The sequence below is a fragment of the Magnolia sinica genome, chromosome 12 (assembly GCF_029962835.1).
Source record: "Magnolia sinica isolate HGM2019 chromosome 12, MsV1, whole genome shotgun sequence".
Classification (NCBI taxonomy): domain Eukaryota; kingdom Viridiplantae; phylum Streptophyta; class Magnoliopsida; order Magnoliales; family Magnoliaceae; genus Magnolia; species Magnolia sinica.
The window spans coordinates 18,494,256-18,516,892 of NC_080584.1; the positions used below are offsets into that span (position 1 = coordinate 18,494,256).

The 22,637-nt window shown below is 39.2% G+C and overlaps 3 protein-coding genes across 3 annotated transcripts; all 3 read right to left on the bottom strand.

The window, feature by feature from the left end:
• Window positions 1-233: 233 nt before the first annotated feature.
• Window positions 234-10,146, bottom strand: LOC131221047 (disease resistance protein At4g27190-like). Its single transcript, XM_058216138.1, has 4 exons — window positions 10,063-10,146; window positions 2,418-5,786; window positions 2,237-2,336; window positions 234-485 (listed from the first exon to the last, which is right to left on the bottom strand). The coding sequence occupies exon 2, from the start codon at window positions 5,782-5,784 to the stop codon at window positions 2,446-2,448; it is 3,339 nt and encodes a 1,112-aa protein (XP_058072121.1). The 5' UTR covers window positions 5,785-5,786; window positions 10,063-10,146; the 3' UTR covers window positions 234-485; window positions 2,237-2,336; window positions 2,418-2,445.
• An 8,743-nt stretch (window positions 10,147-18,889) lies between these two features.
• LOC131221048 (uncharacterized protein At2g29880-like) lies at window positions 18,890-20,285 on the bottom strand. The gene is made up of 2 exons (XM_058216139.1): window positions 19,833-20,285; window positions 18,890-19,745 (listed from the first exon to the last, which is right to left on the bottom strand). The coding sequence occupies exons 1-2, from the start codon at window positions 20,259-20,261 to the stop codon at window positions 19,104-19,106; spliced, it is 1,071 nt and encodes a 356-aa protein (XP_058072122.1). The 5' UTR covers window positions 20,262-20,285; the 3' UTR covers window positions 18,890-19,103.
• A 612-nt stretch (window positions 20,286-20,897) lies between these two features.
• Window positions 20,898-22,241, bottom strand: LOC131220387 (uncharacterized). Its single transcript, XM_058215322.1, has 2 exons — window positions 21,384-22,241; window positions 20,898-21,304 (listed from the first exon to the last, which is right to left on the bottom strand). Exons 1-2 carry the CDS (start codon window positions 21,582-21,584, stop codon window positions 20,996-20,998), a joined length of 510 nt encoding a protein of 169 aa, XP_058071305.1. The 5' UTR covers window positions 21,585-22,241; the 3' UTR covers window positions 20,898-20,995.
• Window positions 22,242-22,637: the final 396 nt, after the last annotated feature.

Here is a 22,637-nt window from a genome sequence, read left to right on the forward strand (position 1 = left end):
TGTGGGGCCCTGTAACTTTGATCTCTTTTAAGCCGTTCGTACAACTCTCAGCTGGAGTCTTCGCAGTGAAAAGGAGGGGTAGTTTCGTCCTCAAAGTCGCTGTCCGCAGGTGCTAGTGTCAGTTGGTAACTTAAGTTTGTATTCCTTCATAAAAACCGCTGGGTAAAAGGTTTTGTCTACAGTGGTCATTTTCTCTTCACATACTTCATTTGTGATACAGTTTATACAACCACTTGGTGCCAGGAATCCCCGAACAAAAAAGCCAGGCACGAATAACTATCTATCACAACTCAACAATATCTGAATGACATACAGAACTACGGAGAAAGAAAGAAACACGATACATACAAATACCATAGCCACAGGCTACAATAAACAAAAGAGGTAACAAGCGAACTCTTGATGCTCTGCCATTTACGAAGCTAGTCCCAATGGATTTTCCATCTTCCCAAGCTAGCGCCAATGCATCTTCAATCTTTCCAAACCTTACCAATCACGAAAGGATGAGACTTAAAAATTCGTAAAAGCAAGGTTTAGTCCAATAATTCAACAATGAACCCATTAATAATAAACAAACAAGTAAATGGACATCGACAACAACATCACACCCCATTCCTAGAGTACATCATATCAAAAGATAGGGATTGTAGGGATAGTGTAGCAACAGCTGCAATGGAACATGTTCATTTGTGAGAACCTCTCATCAACAACACCTAAACTAGCTAACTACACTCTTAACCTTAAACCAAATGCTTTGATTGAACATGTTCATTTGGGAGAACCTCTCAAATAAACTAGGACTTTAGACAAAATGTTGAAATATTTAAAAATTTAAATAAACTACATGAAAGATGAAAAAATATAACTAGATAATGAATATTCAAAATTTGAAGATAAGATAGAGGGAGAGACTTGAATAGAAGCTCATTGTGTATGAAGATGGAATGCCGACGAAAAGAAAAAGAAAATTGTTCTTTCAAAAGAAAAAATATATACGACTAAGATGATAAGGATTTGCATTTCATATCTAATTCACGTTTATTTTATTTCACTGCTATTAAATGCACTAAGACACAATCGGCATTTAGTTAACAACCCAATGCTACATTCCATGGAAATTTTAGTACACATTTATAGTTTCACATGCTGATATTCAGTGCACATTTAGTTCACATGTAAATTATGAAGAGTTACAATCCAAATAGAAGTTTATAAATAAAATGGAAAGTGAAATAATAAATTAAGATTAATTTTAATGAAGACAAAGTAGGTGAAAGAAATAGATTTTGAACATTTTTGCAAGGATTTGGAAACAATATGCTACAATGGCTGTAATTGACAAACCATGAATGACCTATTTACTAAAAATCAAACTAGACTTAAAAATGAGCCAGATTTATAATGCATGAATAAATCTTACGAAATAATTGAGAACTGATCATAACAAAATTGTCCTAACAGAAGACTTTTGGAAATAAAGGATGGCCCAAGAATCTTAAAAAAAGAGAACACATCGAAGTGGAGATCCCATGAAGATTGTCAAAGCAAAATTAATGTCCATCAAATACAATATTAGCTTGCATAGATGACAAGACAATGTAGCCAAACGTGTCTGTTGAAGTAATTATTTTTCAGCTTCCAAATTCTAGTGCCAAAATAGAAAAGGAAAAATTAATGATTTCACATATGTCTAGAAGAATAAGAAAAGAGAAGTTTGATGTACAAAAAACGTAGGGCTGAAAGCAGGTAAATGCAAATGGCCTTCTATTTGGTTACAAGAAGCAAAGTGTGAGGTGAATCCATTTTGATGAAGTTATATAATACTACAATCATGGGGCCCCACCAGTTCTGCCATTTTACTTGCCAATATCAAAACACTCAAAATAAAGACTTTTCATAAAAGAAAAACACGCAAAATACAGACTTTTCATAAAAGAAAAAACACCTTTTCCTCAATGAAAAAATTAACAATTACCTAAAACTCATCGTCCTCTTCTACAAAAGTAGATAGAAAGTGTGCATGGATAAGAAAGCAATGTTTTCTTTGGAGAGAAATGCAGATAGAGAGGGTGCATGGGAGAGAGAGAGAGAGAGAGAGAGAGAGAGAGAGAGAGAGAGAGAGAGAGAGAGAGATGTATTGTTTGAGAGTTGGACTAGAGGGGAAGAGAGAAGAAAGAGGGAAATGAAAATGACAAGCCCTTTTAGAGGGTGAATACTAACAGAGTATATACACTACCTGCTATAATCAATTTTCAGCCAGTTGCGGATTTCGCTGAAGTACTTGTATCCCCAGATCCTTTTCAAATCAATGGCTGAAAGTTCTAATGCCTTGGAGCCTACAATGCATTTGGACACATGTGATTAAAACCCCACATAAATTCATATTACAAAAATCAAAATAAAAGACAATAACATACCTCGTTGATCTCTGGATGTGCTTTTCCCTTAGTATGGAACTATGAGCTTGTGTTGGAGTCGTTCTTTGATGGCATCATCAATCCATTCCAATGCTTCCCACCAATTTATTTCACATCTGATCTTTAATAGATTAGGTGCATTGGCAATGCCATGAGGAAGAGTCCTTAGTTTCGGGCATTTATGAATCCGAATGTTCTCCAACGATGGCCAACTCGCTCGTGAAAGAACTTTACTACAAATGCGAACCAAATCTAAATTCCAAGCAACATCCAATTCTTTCAATTTAGGGAGTATTTGAACACATTCATCGAAGCATGTCTCTTCTCCCTCTTCTTCATTAATAATTACTTCTTTCATTAAACAATCACGAATAGAAAGGTTTTCTAAGTTGGAGAGACATTGGATGACGCTCCATGAGAAAATTGTCATCAACTTCGGAAAATTTACCAATTCTAAGCGTGTAAGGCTGGTGAGGCATCTTCTTCCAAGTGGCAAAGGCATATTCCAAATGCTCTCTAAATTGCAAAGATCCTTAAGATGTAGTTTCTCCAAGTTTGGCAACACAATGCTGTCCTCTTCCCCGTCTCCATCTACAACGGTCCTGATTCCTTTGCAATCTTCCACAACTCTGTTTTCTGACACATTTAGGTTCCCCTCTTCTTTGCTGACAATAATTTCTTTTACTGTGGAACAATCTTTAACAGAAAGGCATTCTAACTTGGAGAGCTGTTGGATGAGGCTCCATGAGAAAATCTTCGTCAACTTGTTACACTTTGCCAACTCTAAGTGTGTAAGGCTAGTGAAGCACCTTCTTCCAAGTGTCATAAGACCCTTACAAATGCACCTTAAATTGGAAAGATTATGAAGATATAGTATCTCTAAGTTTGGTAACATATCACTGTCCTCTACTCCATCTCCATCTATAATGGTCTCGATTCCTTCGCATTCTACCACAGCAAATTCTTTTAACACATTCAGATTCCCCACACCAAATTCAGACAGTTTTTGAATAGCAACATGACCCTCTAGCAAAAAGGCATCAGTGTGATTCAATATCACCTTGATCACATGCGGGATGCTATCGGCACCTTTCCATATCAAAATTCCATTCCATCCTTCCAATCTCAAAAATTCCAGATTAGATTCTTCCCAATCAAATGTCCTTCTGCATTCAACTTGTCCAGAATAATGACCAACAGAAAACCTGAATGATGTCAATCGCTTTTGTTTCCATGACGAACTTTCTTGGACGAAGTGATCTAAATGCTCAGCTTTTGTGAAGCACAGATCAACACAAGCCAACTTGTTCAAGAAGCACATCTCCTCACTCACAATTCGCGTGCATTCGTCCCAATATTCATGAATGTAAACATCAAGGAAGATGATCACTTGCTCCAACTGAGACAGCCTTGGCAAAATCCCCTTAGGAATTATGTCCATCTTCTGCTTCCCCTCCGTTGTATCCTCCCGTGGTGTACATATGCACAGTTGCAAACACCTAAGAGAATCCAATTTCCCAATCTCAACAGGCAAAACATAAACCTGATGTGAGCCATTTATATGAAGCACCTCAAGGTTAGTGAGAGCTTCTACTTGGGGAGGGACAGCCCTTAAACATGCACAGTTATTTAGATAGAGTCCTCGGAGGTTAACCAAGCTGCAAATGGACGGTGGTAATGACTCTATTTTAGTATCAGATAGGTCCAAAACTCGAAGGGCTTGCATGTTTTCGAAGAATGACAATGGAATTTGTCTCAAAATATTATTTCCTTGAAGCAGTAGTGTCGTGAGCATGAGACAATTTGGCGTATTTGGCAGACTTTCTAGGTCGGTTTTCATCAATGAGATCCTTCTTGCATATTCCCATTGTTCTGCTTTGGGGGCTTCAAATAATTCCACACCAGCTCTCACTAAGGATATACAACCTTCTTCCTTTGCAGATGTGATTCTTATTGCTAGATCCCTGATCACACCATGCATCTTGACATATTCATCTCTCTGGCATTTCTCTAGCAAAGATGCGTCCATGAGATCCTTCAGTATCATGTGTCCTTTATCTTGGGCCTCCACAAGAGTGGCCCAACCATCAATTAGACCCTCAGATCTCCAGTACTCTATCAGTTCGGATTTATGGATCTCATGGTGTTTGGGATACAATGCACAGTACAGAAAGCAATTCCTTGTATTATCATTCTTCAGTCTATCAAAACTATCTTTCGAGGGCTGGAATACTTTTTTATCCATGTCTTCTATTTCAAATGCCTCGGAGGATCTCATCTGCCGCAACACAATACTCCACACATGAAAATCAGTCACTTTCCTCAAGGCCTTTCCTACTTCAACAATTGCAACTGGCAAACCACAACACTCTTGGACCACAGCTTTGGCTAAAGGTCCGATTTTTTTAGAATCAACAACTTCCCCAGCTTTCTCGCGGAACAATGCCCATGCTTCGTCCTCAGACAAAACCTCTACCTTGATCTCCTTGTCTGTTCCCATCTTGCGACAGACATTTAGGTGCCGAGTTGACAATACAACCTTACTACTGCTTGCTTCATCACAAATAGGGACACCAACCTGTTCCATTTCTATACAATCCCAGACATCATCTAAAAGCAACAAGAATTTCTTGACCTTTAATTTCTGAAATAATTCCTGTGTGACAGTGTTATCGAGCTTGGAATCATCCCTCGTCACAAATAATCTTTGAGCAAGTTCATTTTGCAGAGATTTGTAAGTCCACTCTTTTGAGACTTCTATCCAAATGACAATTTCAAATGTTTCTGCTATTTCTTGGTGGTTATTAAGAAGTTTCATTACATTTGTTTTTCCAATCCCACCCATACCCCAAATCCCAACTACTTTTATTCTCACATCTCTTATGCATCTCAATATCTCCTGCATGGTGCGATGAGATGATGTCTCGGCTTGTATTCTTGATGCAGGCATCTCTATTATCGTCTGTGGCTCATCAATCAACATACCTCCTTTAAACTCCGAGTTCTGCATAAGCCCAGTAGCTCGGTTCATCAATTTCAACACACGCTCACCTAGATCCATGCGCGAGGAAACATGAGGACACCATCCTCCGAGACATTTCTCATCTTTTCTGTATTCTTCTTTAATTCCCTTCCACTGATTCTCAATCCCCTCCACTGCACTGAGCCAACCTTTGCATTCACTTGTGGGCCTCTTTCGTGCATCTTGCATCTCCCGGATTATATCTTCCCTTCGATCAAGCAGCTTCTGAGCTTCCTCACTGAGCTTTTCAAAATTCTCCTTGAGGTTTTTCATGTAGCCAATTTTACGAGCTAATGGTTCTGACAAACATTTCAAAATATCTAAAGCAGGCCCGACTGAATCCATCCCTGCAATAAAAATTCGAGAAACATATGTGTAAGTGACAATTTCTGTATATGTTAAAGTCTCTCCATATACATTGAAACACTTGTTGAGAAATAAACATAAAATTTGTAAAATTGTTATAGTATGATAAACTAATAGTGTAAGAGTAGAAGCTTCAAGAGAGCCACTTAGAAGCTTCATAGTTCAAATTCGCATGGAAAATGACATGGGTAGTTTGGAGTAGGTAAGATTTCACTAAATGTAAAGAAATGTGTAGAAGGGACCTAAGGGCCTATTTATACATGTAGGGGTCTTCATTGTAATACAACAAGTAAAGAATATCTAATACAAGTATGTTTTTTACATCCCCAAGTCCTTCCTCTTATCCCACTTCTAGCTTGCATAGAAATCTAAGAGTGTTAAAGCCCTCTTCATATACAACAACACCATCCTCTAACGGCTCAAGCTTTTAGAGTACATTCGAGCTTTTAGGGCAACTAGTTATTTGACATGACATCGTAGAAGAAGGTCATTTGTTCAAATTTTGGGAGAAGCAAATATGTCTCCACAATATATTCTCCCATGAGAGACCATCGTTCATTGTATAAGTGAGTGTCCCTCTACCCTTGCCCATTATGTTGCCATGTGGAATTCCACCCAACACTTGTGGGGGAAGTGTTAAAATCCCTTGATTCCTTGATTTATAAAGAGGAAGGTGGATTGTTCTTGTGGGCCAATCTAAGATCTATGATGGGATCCACATGATTGCGTGATTTGATGATGTTGGTATCTGTTTGGTTGGTCTCATTGTTGATGAGCCACAAACCAACATCACTTTTATTAATGATTCTAATGTGTACCATTGTTGTTCTTCGCACAAATCTTAAAAACTATATAAAGATGCGTTCAAACAGTGATGGAATATCCACTATGCAGTAGGGCCATTTTAAATTTTCCAAACAATTGTGGATGACCATGCACCAGCATCTCCAAATTTCCATCAAGTAACAAATAGATGACCATCCCACACATCATGATCGTTCTACTACGAAGCTTGGTCTATGCTAGGTGATGAACTGATCGCCATCCATCAAGTCGATTGTAAGTGTCAATATTGCAAAAATTATTAATAAAATCTTTCAACTTTTTATCATGTTTCTCCATTATTTTATTATAGGACAATAATTGCATTCACACAAATATTGAAGTCATTTCGATTGAAAGGTAAGAAAAAGAATCCTTCTGAAGAACGAACCCTCCCTTCATAAATTGCCTAATTTCATTACAATTGGTGGCTAGATAGGTGGCTGATCTTCACAAATCCAGTCTTTTTTTATCCATCTCTATGCATGGGTTCAAAGTGTTTAATCAATTCAACTTGAATATGACTCTAGCACACCCAACACTATTATAATCGCACACATTTAACTGAATTCAATACATTTATTACACATGTGACCACACTTCCGGATAGAACAACAACACTATTTTGTTATACGTCAATGGGATGCATGTGCAACTACAAGTTCAACAATTCAACAATATGGTCAGAAGATCTAATCAACTCAAGAAAAAGTTAGAAGATCAAAGAAGGCATGTGTAGAAGGATATGCTCAAGAAAACAATCATTCCCCAATACCTGCAATTCATGAGTCTAGATCCTCCTCTAACAAGCCTCTTAAAAGACATACATCATACATGCTCTCTTATAACAAATTTTAAATTAAATGAAAATACAAGTTGAGTACATTGACAAGTTGATTGAATTTCTAAAATTCCTATGGAAAGAATGTCACTTCCTAACAATCAGCCAGACATACAATTCATCCATTGAATCTAGGCTTAAGAAGAAGAATAGCTAAGCCTTAACTAAGGCTTGACCACTTAAATCAAATTTTCATTTCTCAAATCAATTGAGGTTGGTATTATGTCAACACTAACCCGCTTGGAGGGCAATTTTCTATACTTCGAGTGCTACACCATATTATACAGGTATTAAGCAACCTGAGGGGCAACCTCCTGTGTTGTCGGCTGCACCACAAAATTACAAAAATGTTGATCCACTCGGAGGCCAACCTCCAATTCCTCCAACTCCACCAGATGTGAATCTCAAAATTGGCCATTAAAAAAAAAATGAAATTGGCCTTAAAATAGTAAAATATGCCATAAAAAATTAAAGATCTTGGTGACGCCTTCTTTGTCATAGGCATTGAGATATGTTAGGACGACTGCTTGGCCTATCATAGAGTGCCTATATCGATAGGGTCGTAAAAAAGTTTGGCATACAAAATTGTGGATGAGAGTGTTTAAAATCATCGAGTGTCCATCGAACTCATCGGCACAAAGTAGATAATAGCAAATTCACTCACTAATGACTTCTTATCATGCTCTTTAAGGAAAATGTGACGTTTATGGACGTTGTAGATCCTAATGACGTATTTGATTAGTGGCAACTTCAATTTTGATTCAATCTTGTATAGATATTTGAAGATCTCTTTTACATATATTGATAATTCTATTATTCAGTTACATTGTACTTTTCTGTCAATATGCACATTTGGTTTTGAGTAAGTAGGACTTTGATTTATGTCTCATTGAAGATGTGTACAGCTGGACCACTTGAAGATGGGCATATATGAATTTTTAGACATGTAATCTTCGTACCACAAACTATATTATTGATCCATGTCGTTAAAGTTATTAGTATTTGCGACCGTAATTTGTCTCACTTCGAAAAGATTAAATGTTATGTTGACTATCACGATCCAATATCAATTGTTTTAATGGACCGAATGTGAAAATTGCTGTTCATATTATCTAACAATAATATTTTAAAAATCTAGCTAGATTCCATTAGAACTTTTCTTTGATAAATTAATGTAACCTAAGTGGAGGAATGTAAGGCTTCTATTAAGTGGGCTACACATGATCATCATTTTTGATCTAACCATTGATTATTCAAATTGAGCGATCATGTTGGCCCCACTACAGTTATGATCAATGTAGATAGGTTTGGTGCAAAATGCTTATACCATGGTTCCTATACATGGTTATTCAAATGGATGTAGAAATACATGATATAGGGACTATGGAGAGAAGTGTGATGGGTGAGCTTTTCTAACCTATCTCCTTACCGATATAGACAAAAGTTTCTAATTCCATTGATAGGTTTTCCAAAGAGAGTATAAAGTACGGGGGATCAAACATTCCTTTGGTGCCAGCATGGCATCACACATGCTTTTCCCACCAAAGTACACATTTATGGTTTAATTTGCATTATTAATGCATAAACAATCCATTTATTTTGCTATTTAGTTGACATCCCTAATTTTAGTTGACATACCTAACTTTAATCAAGCATCTATACGTTGAAGATCCATGCTAGCTAAATTGAAAAGAAGATCTATCGAAATGGAAATTGTAGAGAAATGCTCCCATGATATCAAAGTGCTGCACGTCATCATGCTCCTGTTTGCATTTAGTTGCATTAGCACACTTGGATCATCCGATCCATTGATCTAAACTGTTCACTAAGTCCAGTGCACATTCCGTGGGCAACCATACAAGCAGCAAAACAATCAGACAAACATTAACCATTCGATCAGTGTCTTTTATTATGGATGGACAAAATCATTTACACTGAAATAGGTCAAATCAACAGTTTCACATCCATCCATTTGTTAGAGACCAACATGGATTGCTTGTGATTCTAAAGAGGCAATCCTAGCCATTCCATCCATGGCTGGGAAAAAGGATGGCTATAGAAAATAAGGCCTGAGTCAAGGATGAATTGTATCATCCGACCATCACCAGCACGATTTTTGCATGGCAGCCTTTAAAGTTAAAACTCTGTTCTGAACTTAATTGACGGTTCAGATCAATTGATTAGACTGTCTAACTTAACTGATCCAATTAGGAGCACTGTAACTTAGAGTAATCCCACATCATTGTAAGTTACAGTGCTCCTAGTTGCCTATGATTTTCCACAAAAATAAGTCCAATACACAATTTCATCCATCTATCTGTTGGGGACCATACTATATTGCCTATGATTTTAAAGAACGACTTATGTCAAGTAATCATAACCGTCCAACCCATGGCTTGGATGGATTAGATCATCTGATTACTATGATTTTTGGGTGGTAGACCATGAAATATGTTCTGGGTTTAATGGACAGATTAGATTCGAGGGTCCAAATGAATAGATGCAACAAAGAGCAATATAACTTATAATTCAATGGGAGCACTGAAGCATCCCCGTAGAAATAAAAATAACTGTACTACAACAATATCACTTACTCAACCTTGGAAAGCAGACTGTCTTCGAGAGAAGTCCAAACTCAGAAGCTGAAATGAGATATGCCTCTTCTTACAATGTTGCGGCTGGGTGGGAGAGTGATTGCTGCCATAATTCAATGTCAACACCTAACAAAGCAGTAACACGGAGGCGGATTGCATGGTGTGCCACACACCACTGACCTCGGTAGTGTGTTTACTACAGTGCAGTCCTTATTGTGGGGCCCACCTTGGTTTATGTATTGATCTGTATCCATGCCGTTCATCCATTTTTACCGATCATTTTAATACAAATGATCCGTTAATTGAAGCAGATGGTAAAAACTAATTCATTGGACATGCATCTTTTTTTATCTTCAAATGGATTTACATGCTTCATTAATGAAAATTATTTAACCCAGTAAGTGTAAGAGGCTTTAGTTGTTCTCCCGTTCAAGAATTCTTATTTAGGCATCATTTCATGCAATATCCCAAAAATGAAGTAAATTCAATTATCAGGTGGACCATACTGTAAAAATTAGTGGTGATTAATCACTAATGGGCCACAAAAGTTTTAAATGGATGTTTTTTTTTTTTTTTTTAAATAATTATTATCATTCATCCATACTCTCGAGACCTTATCAACAGATTGGATGGAAAATAAACATTATGAAAACATTATGGTCCGCTATGAGAAGTTTTTAATGGCATGACTTTCAATCACCATTAGTTCCTATGGTATGGTCCACCTGATAATTGGATCTACTTCATTTTTTGAATATTATCCTAAAATGACTTGAAAAAACAAATGGACGGCTTGGATATAGAATACATAAATCAAGAAGGCCCCACGCAAATGGCCGCTCTATCTTCAGTGAGGCCGGGTCTCACCTAATCCACTCCCTTTTTATGGCTCGTGCCTTAAATGATGTTGAAATATGGAGGGAGAATGTGGATATATCGCACGTGCAATCCGCTTCTGCAGACTGCATGAGTGGGACCTGGCCGTCTCCAGCTTGGAACCGACGGGAGTTTTGAGTGGCTACCTGATGTATGGGTCTTATCTGCTGTCTATCTATTATTATTATTTTATTTATTATTATTTTTAAAAAAATATTATTTTAGGGTATAAGAAAAAAAATGAGGCAGATCTAAATCTCAAGTAAACTACATAGTGGGGATTAAACTCTCAACATTGAAAGCTCCTTGGGGCTGCAAAAGTATTGAATGGAGCCGATAATTTTGTTCTCTCTTAATCCCTGTCTATGTAATTTTATGAATAGATTGGATGGATAATAAATATCACAATGGGATGTAGAAAAGTTTCAATGGTGAGAATTATTATCACTGCTGCTATCTATGGTGTAGCCCACTTGGGCCTTTGAAATGCTTCATTTTTTGGCTTAAAAATTTAAAATGGTATGAAAAAAATGAATGGATGATGTGGATAAGACCCATACATTATGGTGGCCACTTAAAGCTCCTTCCCATTCCTAGCTAGAGGCAGGTGGGACTTTTGAGTGGCCACCATTATGTATGTGTCTTATCCACACTGTTTATCTATTTTTTCCTATTATTTTAGGATATAAGCTCATAAATGAGATACATCCAAGTTCGAAGTTAATCCCACATTGGGGAACTCTTATACTTGAAAGCTTCCCAAGAGCTGCTGAAGTTTTGGATAGGGCTGATGTTTTTGTTTTCCATTCATTCCGGCTTGTAACATTACGAGTAGCTTGAATGGAAAATGAACATAAGAGTAGGCCCTAGAAAAGTTTCTTCAGTGAAAATCATTATTACCGTTACTTCCTATGGTGTGGTCCACTTGAGCCTTGGATATGTTTCATTTTTTGGCTTAAAGTCTAAAATGGTACCAAAAATAAAAATTAAAAATAGATGAACGGTGTGGATAAGACCCATACACCAAGATGGCCACTCAAAGCTCATGCCCATTCTTAGCTAGAGACTATTAAGACTTTTGAGCGGCCACCATTATGTATGTGTCTCATCCAAACGATTTATCTATTTTTTCCTATTATTTTAGGGTATAAGCTCAAAAATAAGATGGATACAATGCTGAAGTTGACTACAGCATTAAACTCTCAGAGTTGAAAGCTTCCCAGGGCCATAGAAGTTTGTGATGGAGCTGATATTTTTGTTCTCTCTTCCTGCACGTCTTGAATGGAAAATGAACATTATGGTGGGCCTTAGAAAAGTTTCAACGGTGAAAATCATTATCACCGCTACTTCCTATAGTGTGGTCCACTTGAGCCTCTAGTATGTCTCATTTTGGGCATTAAAACCTAAAATGGTACCAAAAAATAGATGAACGGCGTGGAGAAGACCCATACATCATGGTGGCCACTCAAAGCTACTGCCCGTTCCCATATGGAGACGAGCAGGGATAAGACGCAATCCACGTGTGATATATGCTTATTCCACGGTCCAAATTGCTCAGTACAAAAAAGCTGATCCGAAATAAAGAGTTGGTAGGATGGTGACGGACATAATACCATCGAAACCTTCACGGAGGTTACAGAAGGAAGCGGATTGGCCACGTGTGATACATGCTTATTCCACGGTCCAAATTGCTCAGTACTAAAAGCTGATCCGAAATAAAGAGTTGGTAGGATGGTGACGGACATTATACCATCGAAACCTTCACGGGGGTTACAGAAGGAAGCGGATTGGCTGGTGTACCACGCACCATCGATCTAGCCCGTGTGTTGAGGTCAGTAAGTTCCGTGGGTCCCATTATGAGGTATGTATTATATCTAAACCGTCCATTCATTTGGAGAACTAGTCTTAAGGCTTTGGAAGAAAAATAAGATAGATCCAAGGATCAAGTGGAGCACATTATAAAAACCAGTAGAGGGTTGAACATATAGCATTGAAACCCTTTTGGGGTCACAGAAATTTTGGATTTTCCTCTACATCCAGGCTTGTGTCACCTTATGAACAGATTAGATGGAAAATAAACACTTTGGTGAACCCTACTAATGTTTTAATGGTAAGAATCATTGCCCACTGCTATTTGTGGCGTAGTTCACTTGAAATTTTGATATGACTCATTTTTGGACTCATGATCTAAAATGATCTCGCCAAATGTATGAAAGGTGTGGATATAATAAATACATCATTTTGGGAGCCATATAACTTCGATCTCAACCGTTCACATAACTTGAGCTAGAGGAGTGTCAGCGTTCGTCTTCACACGACACGTACCAGATTGGTGTTGTGCTGTATGATAAATAGGGTTGTTCACGAGTCGAGCTAGTTCGAAAAACTCGCTCAACTTAGCTCGGATTAACTCAGCTTGAATGGCCGATTTGAGCTAAGCCAAGCTAATTATTTGAAGCTCGAGTTGAGTTCAAGCCAAGTCTGACCAGGGGGCATTTCAAATCGACTCGAACTCGAACTTGACTCGACTTGAAGCTCGAACTCGAGCTCGACTCGGCTCGATTAATAAATATATTAAATATTATATATATATATATATATATATATATTATATATAATGTATATATATATATTATATTAATATAAGTTTTAACTTTTAACTTTAAAAAAAAAAAAAACAAACAAACAAACCCTAGAGTCTCTACACGACCGCACGCACCCCCTTTCCCTTTTCCTTTCTTCTCTTTCTCTACCCATTGCCAGCCGCGCGCCCACCAGGACCGTCACCACCACCAGTTTTCATTTCAATCTCTTGAGATCTACTTCTTGGGCAAGAAACCCAAGAAATCTAAGATGGGTTCTTCTCAGATTTCTTAAAGCTTCAAGGAAATCCAATGATCTAATTGGCTAGAGCTCTTTACTTAGATTTCTGATCTGTATTCTGCTCTGTTTCTTTTCTAATACTTGGATTTCTGCTAGTGGAAGAAGATCAAGAACAGATCGGTTCTTACAGGTTTCCTCATCCGATTCGAAACTTTGTTTGGTTTTCTCATCAGGTTTTGCTTTGATTCTTTTAAGATTTTTGAATTTTTCATCAATGGAGGAGGATCAAGAACAGAATCCATTACTCTCTCATCCAAAAAGCTTGAGCTCGACTTGAGGTAAACTCGACTTGACTCGAACCACTAGCTCGACTCGAACTCGACTCAACAGCTTTGGCAAATAAGCCAAGCTTTAATGTTGAGCTTGAGGCCGAGCTCGAGCTCGAACTCGAGAACATCATGGACAAGCCGAGCCAAGCTTGGCCCACCTCGACTCGACTCGGCTCAATGCCCACCTCTAGTGATAAACCAGCTAATCCACTTCCATTATAGAAGTAGTCAATCAATTCGATATTTGTTTTCTCTCTGTCTATGCTTACGTGACCTTATTAACATATTGAATGAAAAATAAACATTATGTGGGCCCTACGAATGCTTTAATGATGGAATCATTGTCCACTACTGTTTGTGGTGTGGTCCACTTGAGCATTGGATATAACTCATTTTTAACTTGATGCTCTAAAATAATCTCTCCAAATGAATGGGCAACATGGATATACATCATTGTGGGCCCATGTAACTTTGATCTCTTTTCCACCGTTCATAGGTTGGGCAGCTCTAGGACATCATGCGCTCTTCTTTGCACGCCCGTACACACCACTTAAGTTGGCGGCATGTGGTACACCAGCCAATCCACTTACCACGATTTAATGTTATGGCCTGTTAAGTTTACCAAATATGGTCGTATATTAATATATATCCTTATATCTTATATCATATCGTATACATATGATACGGGTGGACATAGCTATCTTTTAACAATGCTTGGATATATTGTAACCAACCTATGAATACAAGTGGCAGCTGTGTAGGTATGTTTGGATGTAGACTGTATATGTCATAACTATGTTTGGATGTCGAACGCTACCTTTTTTTTTTCGGTGCATGTCGGTGTGCATAAGCAACTTTATATTCATGTTTGGATATGGTTGGACGTGAAGTAGATAAAGAGCTCATTATGGCTACTGCTGCTTTGGTGGGATCTCTCCTTTAGTCTTCTTTATCCGGGGGCCGAAGTGGTAGAAATGTAATTAAGAAGAAGAAGGTAGGTGTGAGGAAGGTAGTTGCCAGTGTATGGTCATCGGCAATGAGGTGGAGAGGGTAAACCAGAATGGAACTCTCTCATTCTCCATAGAAAATGGTCCGTGAGATTAAGATAAAAAACACCACTAATTTAAAAAAAATAGCTTGATGAAGCATTTCTAATTAAGTGTACATGAATGCACTAGACCCATTTAATAGTTAATTCTCTTACCAGAGAAATACAATGGTAATTTGTATTGGATTTAGATGAGAGTCATTGATCAACATTGATGTGACTAGCCTGTAAATGGATGAGTAAAATTCATTGAGATTTGCATTTTATTCAAGCATGGTTAAAAAGTAATAATGACCATTTTTACTACATAGTACCATCGTAATTGGGCACGAATTGGATACTGACAAGGTCAGTAGCCAAATCGCTACTGAAGTGACGTCATCAAGCTATGTGGACCCCACCATGATGTATGTGTTGTATCCATACCGTCCAACCATTTTTAGAGATTGTTTTATGGCATTACGAAGAGAATGAGATAGATATAACGTTCAAGTGGACCCCACCATAGAAAATAGTGGGGATAGTGACATCCACCGTTCAAAACTTCTTAGGAGCCATAGTAGTTTCCGATGAAGTTGATATTTTTGTTTTCACTTCATTTATCTCTATGTTAACTTATGAATAGGATGGATCTCAAAAATATATCACTGTGGGCCCTATAAATGTTTCAACGATGGCTCCCACGGTTTTCTGTGGTGGGTCTACTTGAAATTTAGATCTATATCATTCTCTTTGTAATGCCATAAAACGATCTCTAAAAATGATTGGACGGCATGAATACAACACATGCATCATGGTGGGGTCCACATAGCTTGGTGACGTCACTTCAGTAGCGATTTGGCTAGTATCCAATCCGCGCCTCATGGTAATTGGTACAACGCGGATTTCTCATGAAAAGTCGAAGTTCTTGCGCAAGCATGCTAGATGGGGCCTACCAATATGTTTCTGAGAAATCCACCCTATCCATCCATTTTACAAGATCATTTTAGGATGTGCGACAAAAAATGTGGTGCATCCAACACTCACATGGGCCATACAAGAGGAAATAGTGGGCATTCAGTGAGCACCGTTGAAGCATTCTTATGGCCATAAAAGTTTTGTTTCAGGCTATACTTTTGGTGTTTTCACTTCACCCCATTGGGAATGACCTTGTAAAGGGTTTGGATAGCATATAAGCATTAAGGTGGAGCCCAGGAAGGTTTCAATGGTAGGAATTTCTTTCCCCAATGTTCCCTCTCTCATGACCCACTTGAGTGTTTTATCCACCCCATTTTTGATTGAATGTTCTAAAATAAGCTTGCAAAATGGATGGATGGAATGGATTTCTCACATACATTGCAGTGGGCCCCATCTAGCATGCTTGCGCAGGAACTTCCTGCCAAAGATCCGCATCCGTATTTGGTAATCCAAACACGCCCTTAGCAAAGTGGATGGAGGGAATGGATTTCTCACATACATTGCATTGGGCCCCACTCAGTGTATCTAACACTCAAGTAGGCCACAGGAGAGGAAACAATGAGAATTTAGTGAGGACTGTTGAAGCATAAGAAAGTATTGTATCTGGTTATCTTTTCGGTGTTTTAACTTCACTCCATTGCTAATGAGCTTAAAACCGAATTCAGTAGCATATAAACTTGAAGGGCCTGTTTGGCCAGTTGCATTAAAAAGGATTAGGTGGGATGGGATTCAAAAAACATAATTATTACCCATGGCAGGGATTGTTCCCTGATACCATGGGAGAAGCTTAATTCCATGCTTTGTTTGTAATACATTGGTACATTGAATGGATATACCTACCATCATTTGAAACTATTGAGAATAACACACGTGTTATGTCTAAACCGCTCATTTCTTTTGTAACCTCATTTTATGGCAAGGGCCTAAAAATGAGGCAGTTCCAAAACTTATGTAGCCCCAAAGAAGTTTTCAACAGTAAGTATTCAATCCCCATTGATTTCTATGGTGGGGTCTACTTGGGCTTTAAATCTACTTGATTTTTTGGCCCATGCTCTAAAATGATCTCAAAAAATGGGTGGACGGTGTGGATATAGCCCACACATCATGTTGGGACCTACACAACTTGCTAACATTGAGGGTATGTTTGGACGGGCACGCTGGATGGGATTAGGTTGTATTAAGGTGGATTGCACGCCGTCCAATGCATTGTCAGTGGATTACATGCAATCCCACCGGATTGCTGTATCCAGCGTCCCAGTTATGGCTTGTTTGGACAGGCGGCCTGGATGGGATTGGGTTGAGTGAGTGCGTGTTTGGACAGGCGTGGGATTGGAAGCCATCCAAGCACTTCAACAAACACAGGTTTGTAGTCAGATGCAAAGGACGGTTATAACCATCTCCCGCCAAAAACACCTGCTTGTACTGGGAAAATGGATTCGGTACATCCCCTAACAGCAGCCTTTGGCTTGTGGTCGCTGCTCCGTGGGACCCACCATGATGTACATGTCTCATCCATGCTGTCCATCTAATTTACCAGATCATTTTAAGATTGTCTGAAGTCAAATATTCCTATATCCCAATTTTAAATGGACCAGATTACAGGAAACAGTTTTGAGAGAGCGTCGACCGTTAAAATACAATTTCAACCGATAATAGTTTTGGATCAAGCTCATTTTTTCATCCATGCCCTTCATCCACTTTGACATGACATCTTACACCGTTGTCCCAAAAATCAGCAACATATATCTCAGGTGAACCACAACACCTCAACATATAGCGTCCCAGCCTTTTATTTTACCACTTCCAGATCAAATCTGTTCATACCTGCCATACAGGCCCAGATGGAGATATATAACAGATATCAATATATAACGAACTACGTGTGGACCACACTAGTATTTTCAAAGGTCATAAAATCGTGTGGGGCCCACCGAAGTATGTCTCATGAAATTGGCAAAAAAAAGTGAATTCAATCAACATTACTATCAGCAGAAATCATGTCCACGTAAGAAGCATAGACCACATCATGTGGCAGTGGTATGATAGAGATAGATCCCAGAAAATATACAACCTAGTATAACGATGTATGAAAACCTGAGAACCATAGCAAAAAGAGAGAAAAAGAATCAAGCAACACAATAAGAGTGACAGTCATCCAAATAGGGCTAGAATTTAAAAATCACAAGGAAGGCAAAAAACAGGACTACGACGCCGACTAGAAGAGCACAAAATATCTCTCCATCTGATCGGGGTGATGGGGGAAGATCATCAGTCGACACGGCCCTAGAAACCATGGCAGTTGACTCCTGTGACGTCGGCATCGTCTGTCGGCTGGAGTGTGACGAAGAATGGCAGATGTAGAGATCATTAGAAAATGCAGCGACCTGAACCGCATGAGATGCCGTGCAAGGTCTTGACGGTGCACATGCCTTGCTGAAGTGCTCGTCCCAATATGCCATTGCCTCTTTCCAGTTCCTGAATGCGCGGTGTCTCGCTCCACTATACCCCTCCACCTCCACCCGAGCGTCGTCCCAAGATATGTATATGCCAGGCCTACGCCCCACCAAGACGACGTAATATTTGTCCTTTCCCATCTGCAATGAGATGGAGGTAATTGGCATGAGATACGTGTGTTGGAATAAAAATCTCCAAACTAAGTGGACATGCAATATTCTCCTATCGAATAGCATCGGAAAGTACGAAAAAAAATTTACTAAATGAAAACAAAAACCACTCGTATATACGTACCCTTCCAAGCAAGCGGATTGTATGGTCTTCGAGTGTCTTAAGTAAATAAACTAACCAATGGATGCATGTGAAACCATAAAAGTATAATTGATTACATTAAAGTCATGGCCATAGCATAATTGTCATATTCGTATATACTACCATGTGTCAGTCCCAAAAATTAAAGCAAGTTATCAAATCATCCAAGAAAATCATGTAATTCAAAGTTATTACAGACCAACAACTAACAGCCAAAACAACAAACCCAGAAATGCGAATCCTCAGATGGATCCGACACCTCGATCACCAAAGTGGTCATGAAGTGTTTTCTTCAACCAGTCAATGCGACGCTCAGGTCGCAGACTCACAAAAAACGATGCCAGATCCTTGTCCTTACTCAAGAGCTGACCAACCTCAAAGAACTCTGAGTTGGTCAGGCCCTGGACCTCTTCTAGTATATCAAGTACTTTAGAAGTGCGATTCACTGACTTGCCGAGGCCAAATTTAAGCATTGAGTCGGCAACGGTCTGTAGAGAGGCCCCGAGTACTTCACAAGGACGAGCAGGGCGCAATCGTTTCCTGTTTGCACTCCCACTTTGAGTGGCATTGGAATTAGACATGTGAGTGGGAGTGCTACGTGAGCCATATTGTCCAATCGAAGGACTGTCTGGCGAAAATGGGATGGTCCTTACAGAGTCTGTGACAAAATCATCTGACAAGTCAATTGTATCATCGAGGTCATCATCCAGCTCTCTCCATGCATCATTGAGTTCTTGTTGAAGACGAGATGATGATGCTGATGCGGCTATAGTCCTACTGCCTTGGACAAAACGTCCCGATGCCTGGTCGGAACCGACGATAGTTGCAAGATCATCCATTCTCTCAATCCGTTTACCGCGGAGTTTCTCCGCACGAGGGTGAGACTACAGCCGTACATTAATGAGTAGTAAGTATAGTAAGAAGTGTATACTAATTGCAAATATTTTCACTTTATTTTGAAAAAATTATACCTTGATATATTCCTCCCAGACTTCATCAGGAGCCGTCACCACCATCCGCTCGTTGTCCCATCCGAACCCGCTCGCCGATAGCATATCCTTCACTGCAGTGTACTCCCTCTTGTAATACCTTAGTCGGTTAGAGACATTCTGCCACTTGAGGACTACATTGGTATGCTTTGTAATGGTGTCGGCGGCACTTTGGTACGCCTCACGTTTGAAACCATTATCGCCTTTGCGTCCCAATGCCACTTGTTCCAAAAATATGTCGATCATTATCTGATCCATATCAGGAGTCCACTTTATTTTCGATGCTCGGGACGCAGGCTCGGCCAGGGATTTCGCCGTCCTCGTGCGTGGGGAGGATCGTGTGGGCACCACTGGTGTCTTGGCCGGTGAATGTGTTGGTGTCAATGGATCACTAAACATCCTATTTGCCATACCACCTGCATAGTAAGTAGATATGATGATTTGTATAAAGTCAGCCATAATCATAAGAATATGATCCCTATTTTAAAAGATCGATTATTAAAAACATCATCTGCTATCTCCATATGATGACTCTACCATCTTAGAGACTGAAAGATTGCAATTCCATTGATAGGTATGTAACATGATTTAGAAAGTAAATAACAACAAGTCATGGAATTTGTAAAAAATAGCGATAAATTATCTAGTCCTACTATTTTGCTGCGCATCTGTCCATAATCTGGTTGCTATAGCATTGGGCACGCAATTCCAATCATCTTTTTCACGCTGAGATGCGCACAATAACCATTTTCGCTCATCGTTCGTTGAAACCTCGTAAGGCGTTGGGTTACTCTCCCCATTAGTGGCAGATACTCCAGCATAGTCCATCTCTTCTTGAGATTTTGGTCTAGTACGTATGAAATTGTATAAGACACAATAGGCTATCATAATTTGGATCTGTGTGTGGAATTCATACCGCATGGCGGTCTTCAAGATGGGAAATCTGCCTTTCATAAACCAAAACAATGCTCAATTGCATTGCGCAACTGTGCATGCCGATAATTAAACAGTTCCTTCATGTTGGCAGGTGCTCTCCCGATTCGATACTCCTGTAAGTGATATCGAACGCCCCGATATGGAGCCATAAAACCGGGTGAATGTGGATAACCGGCATCGACAATGTAATATTTTCCTACACATTTAAATCAAAGTCCCATTGAGTTTATAATAACATAAGTCAACGTGATGAAATAGACTGGCAATCTCTTAAAAGATAACCAAATACCATGTGGGACAAGCAAGGGATCATCTGATCGACTCAGAGCGTTGTGTAAGACCCTCGCATCCGAAGCAGAACCCTCCCAACCGGCCAATATGTAAATGAAGTTCATATCAAATGAACACGCCGCCAGTACGTTTTGGGAGAGGACCCCCTTCCGATTGCGGAAGCTCGCATGGTCACCGGCAGGCACATGAGCAGGAATGTGTGTACCATCAATTGCCCCAACGCAATCCTAGATACATTGGATAAAGGTGTGAATGAAGGGTAGTATAAAATACGTATATGAAAATATGACCCGCCATAATTAATACCTGAAAGTAAGCAGCCCAATTTGTGTTTGTCTGAATCTCAGATGGAGTCGCTGGTCCAGCCTGTTTTACGAAAATTGGGTACAGCGACACAATTGCATCTAATACACTATGAAAGTGGCGACTCACAGTTTCACCCGATCGAATGAATCTATGACCAATTACGCGATTCCGAACATTGTGCCCCAATGTATATAGGAACATTACTAACTGTTCTTCAAGACTCACACGCCGAGTATCACGCAACACGACCTTCTCGCGTAGCTGGGTACATAGATCGAAGAACGTCGCTCAATTCATCCTAAGTTGTGTGACACAATCCCAGTCACTGGCCCTAATGATAGAGTTGATGAACCTAGCGCGCTCATCCTCTCCATGACGAGAGGGCTGTTTGAACATGTATTCACGACAATATTCTCCGACAGCCGCCACACAAGCCATCATCGCCCTTGCAACCATGACACTATCTGTATCTTCTCCCGATTCTTCACTCTCCATCGCCAACTGATAACCAACACCATCGGGTTCGTGTACTCAGATTGACAATAATGGGTAGAATTTCTCCCATGTTATGGGGAATAATGGGTAGTTATAAGTCAAGCAATCTTGCATCGGAATGTATTTAGAACATTTGAAGTCGTTCCATCTACTCTTCGAGAAAAGGTTGAATAATTTATATGGTGGGATAAGTTCACATATGATTACATGTTAAGAAGCTCACATTTCCCAACCCATTATTTTTTGACAAATTCTGAAGAGATGGATTCCAATTGAAAATCCTGACCCATGTCTAGAATCTGGTTCGATGGTTAAAATAAATAAGATTATACGACAGAATTCTGAAAAACCAGCTGAATAGGAGGCAGAGAGTTTAATTAAAATGATATAATATGCAGTGAAAATTGCAAATGTCAGTTTTCCGATATGAATAGAAGTGTAGAACCGTACCTCCTAAACGTCCCTGTAATGAATAAGAACGGGGTGCTCAACACTATTTCCTGAAAAATGGAACAACATGTAATGGAAATATTCCTTCAATTAAGACATCACATGACTATAATAAGGAAGTCCCGTCAGACACCATTGCATATACAACAAATACAGTTGTTCGCATGTAGGTCATTGGCTTCTCCCATATGAATGGAGTGTGCAATATTAACTATTAGATCATTGCGTTTAAGGTAACAGATCAGGCTATAACAGATAGAAGTGAGATTAGAGAAACCATACCAGCTAAACTTCAAAGAAAAACAACCA

What these genes read in the sequence shown, in the direction of transcription:
- LOC131221048 (XM_058216139.1), bottom strand. Translation starts at nt 20,261, where the DNA reads ATGGCAAATAGGATGTTTAGTGATCCATTGACACCAACACATTCACCG. An exon ending in TCTGGGAGGAATATATCAAG is followed by an intron (nt 19,746 to 19,832) that starts GTATAATTTTTT and finishes GTACGGCTGTAG; the next exon opens with TCTCACCCTCGTGCGGAGAA.
- LOC131221047 (XM_058216138.1), bottom strand. Translation starts at nt 5,784, where the DNA reads ATGGATTCAGTCGGGCCTGCTTTAGATATTTTGAAATGTTTGTCAGAA.
- LOC131220387 (XM_058215322.1), bottom strand. Translation starts at nt 21,584, where the DNA reads ATGTTCCTATATACATTGGGGCACAATGTTCGGAATCGCGTAATTGGT. An exon ending in ATTGGGCTGCTTACTTTCAG is followed by an intron (nt 21,305 to 21,383) that starts GTATTAATTATG and finishes CAATGTATCTAG; the next exon opens with GATTGCGTTGGGGCAATTGA.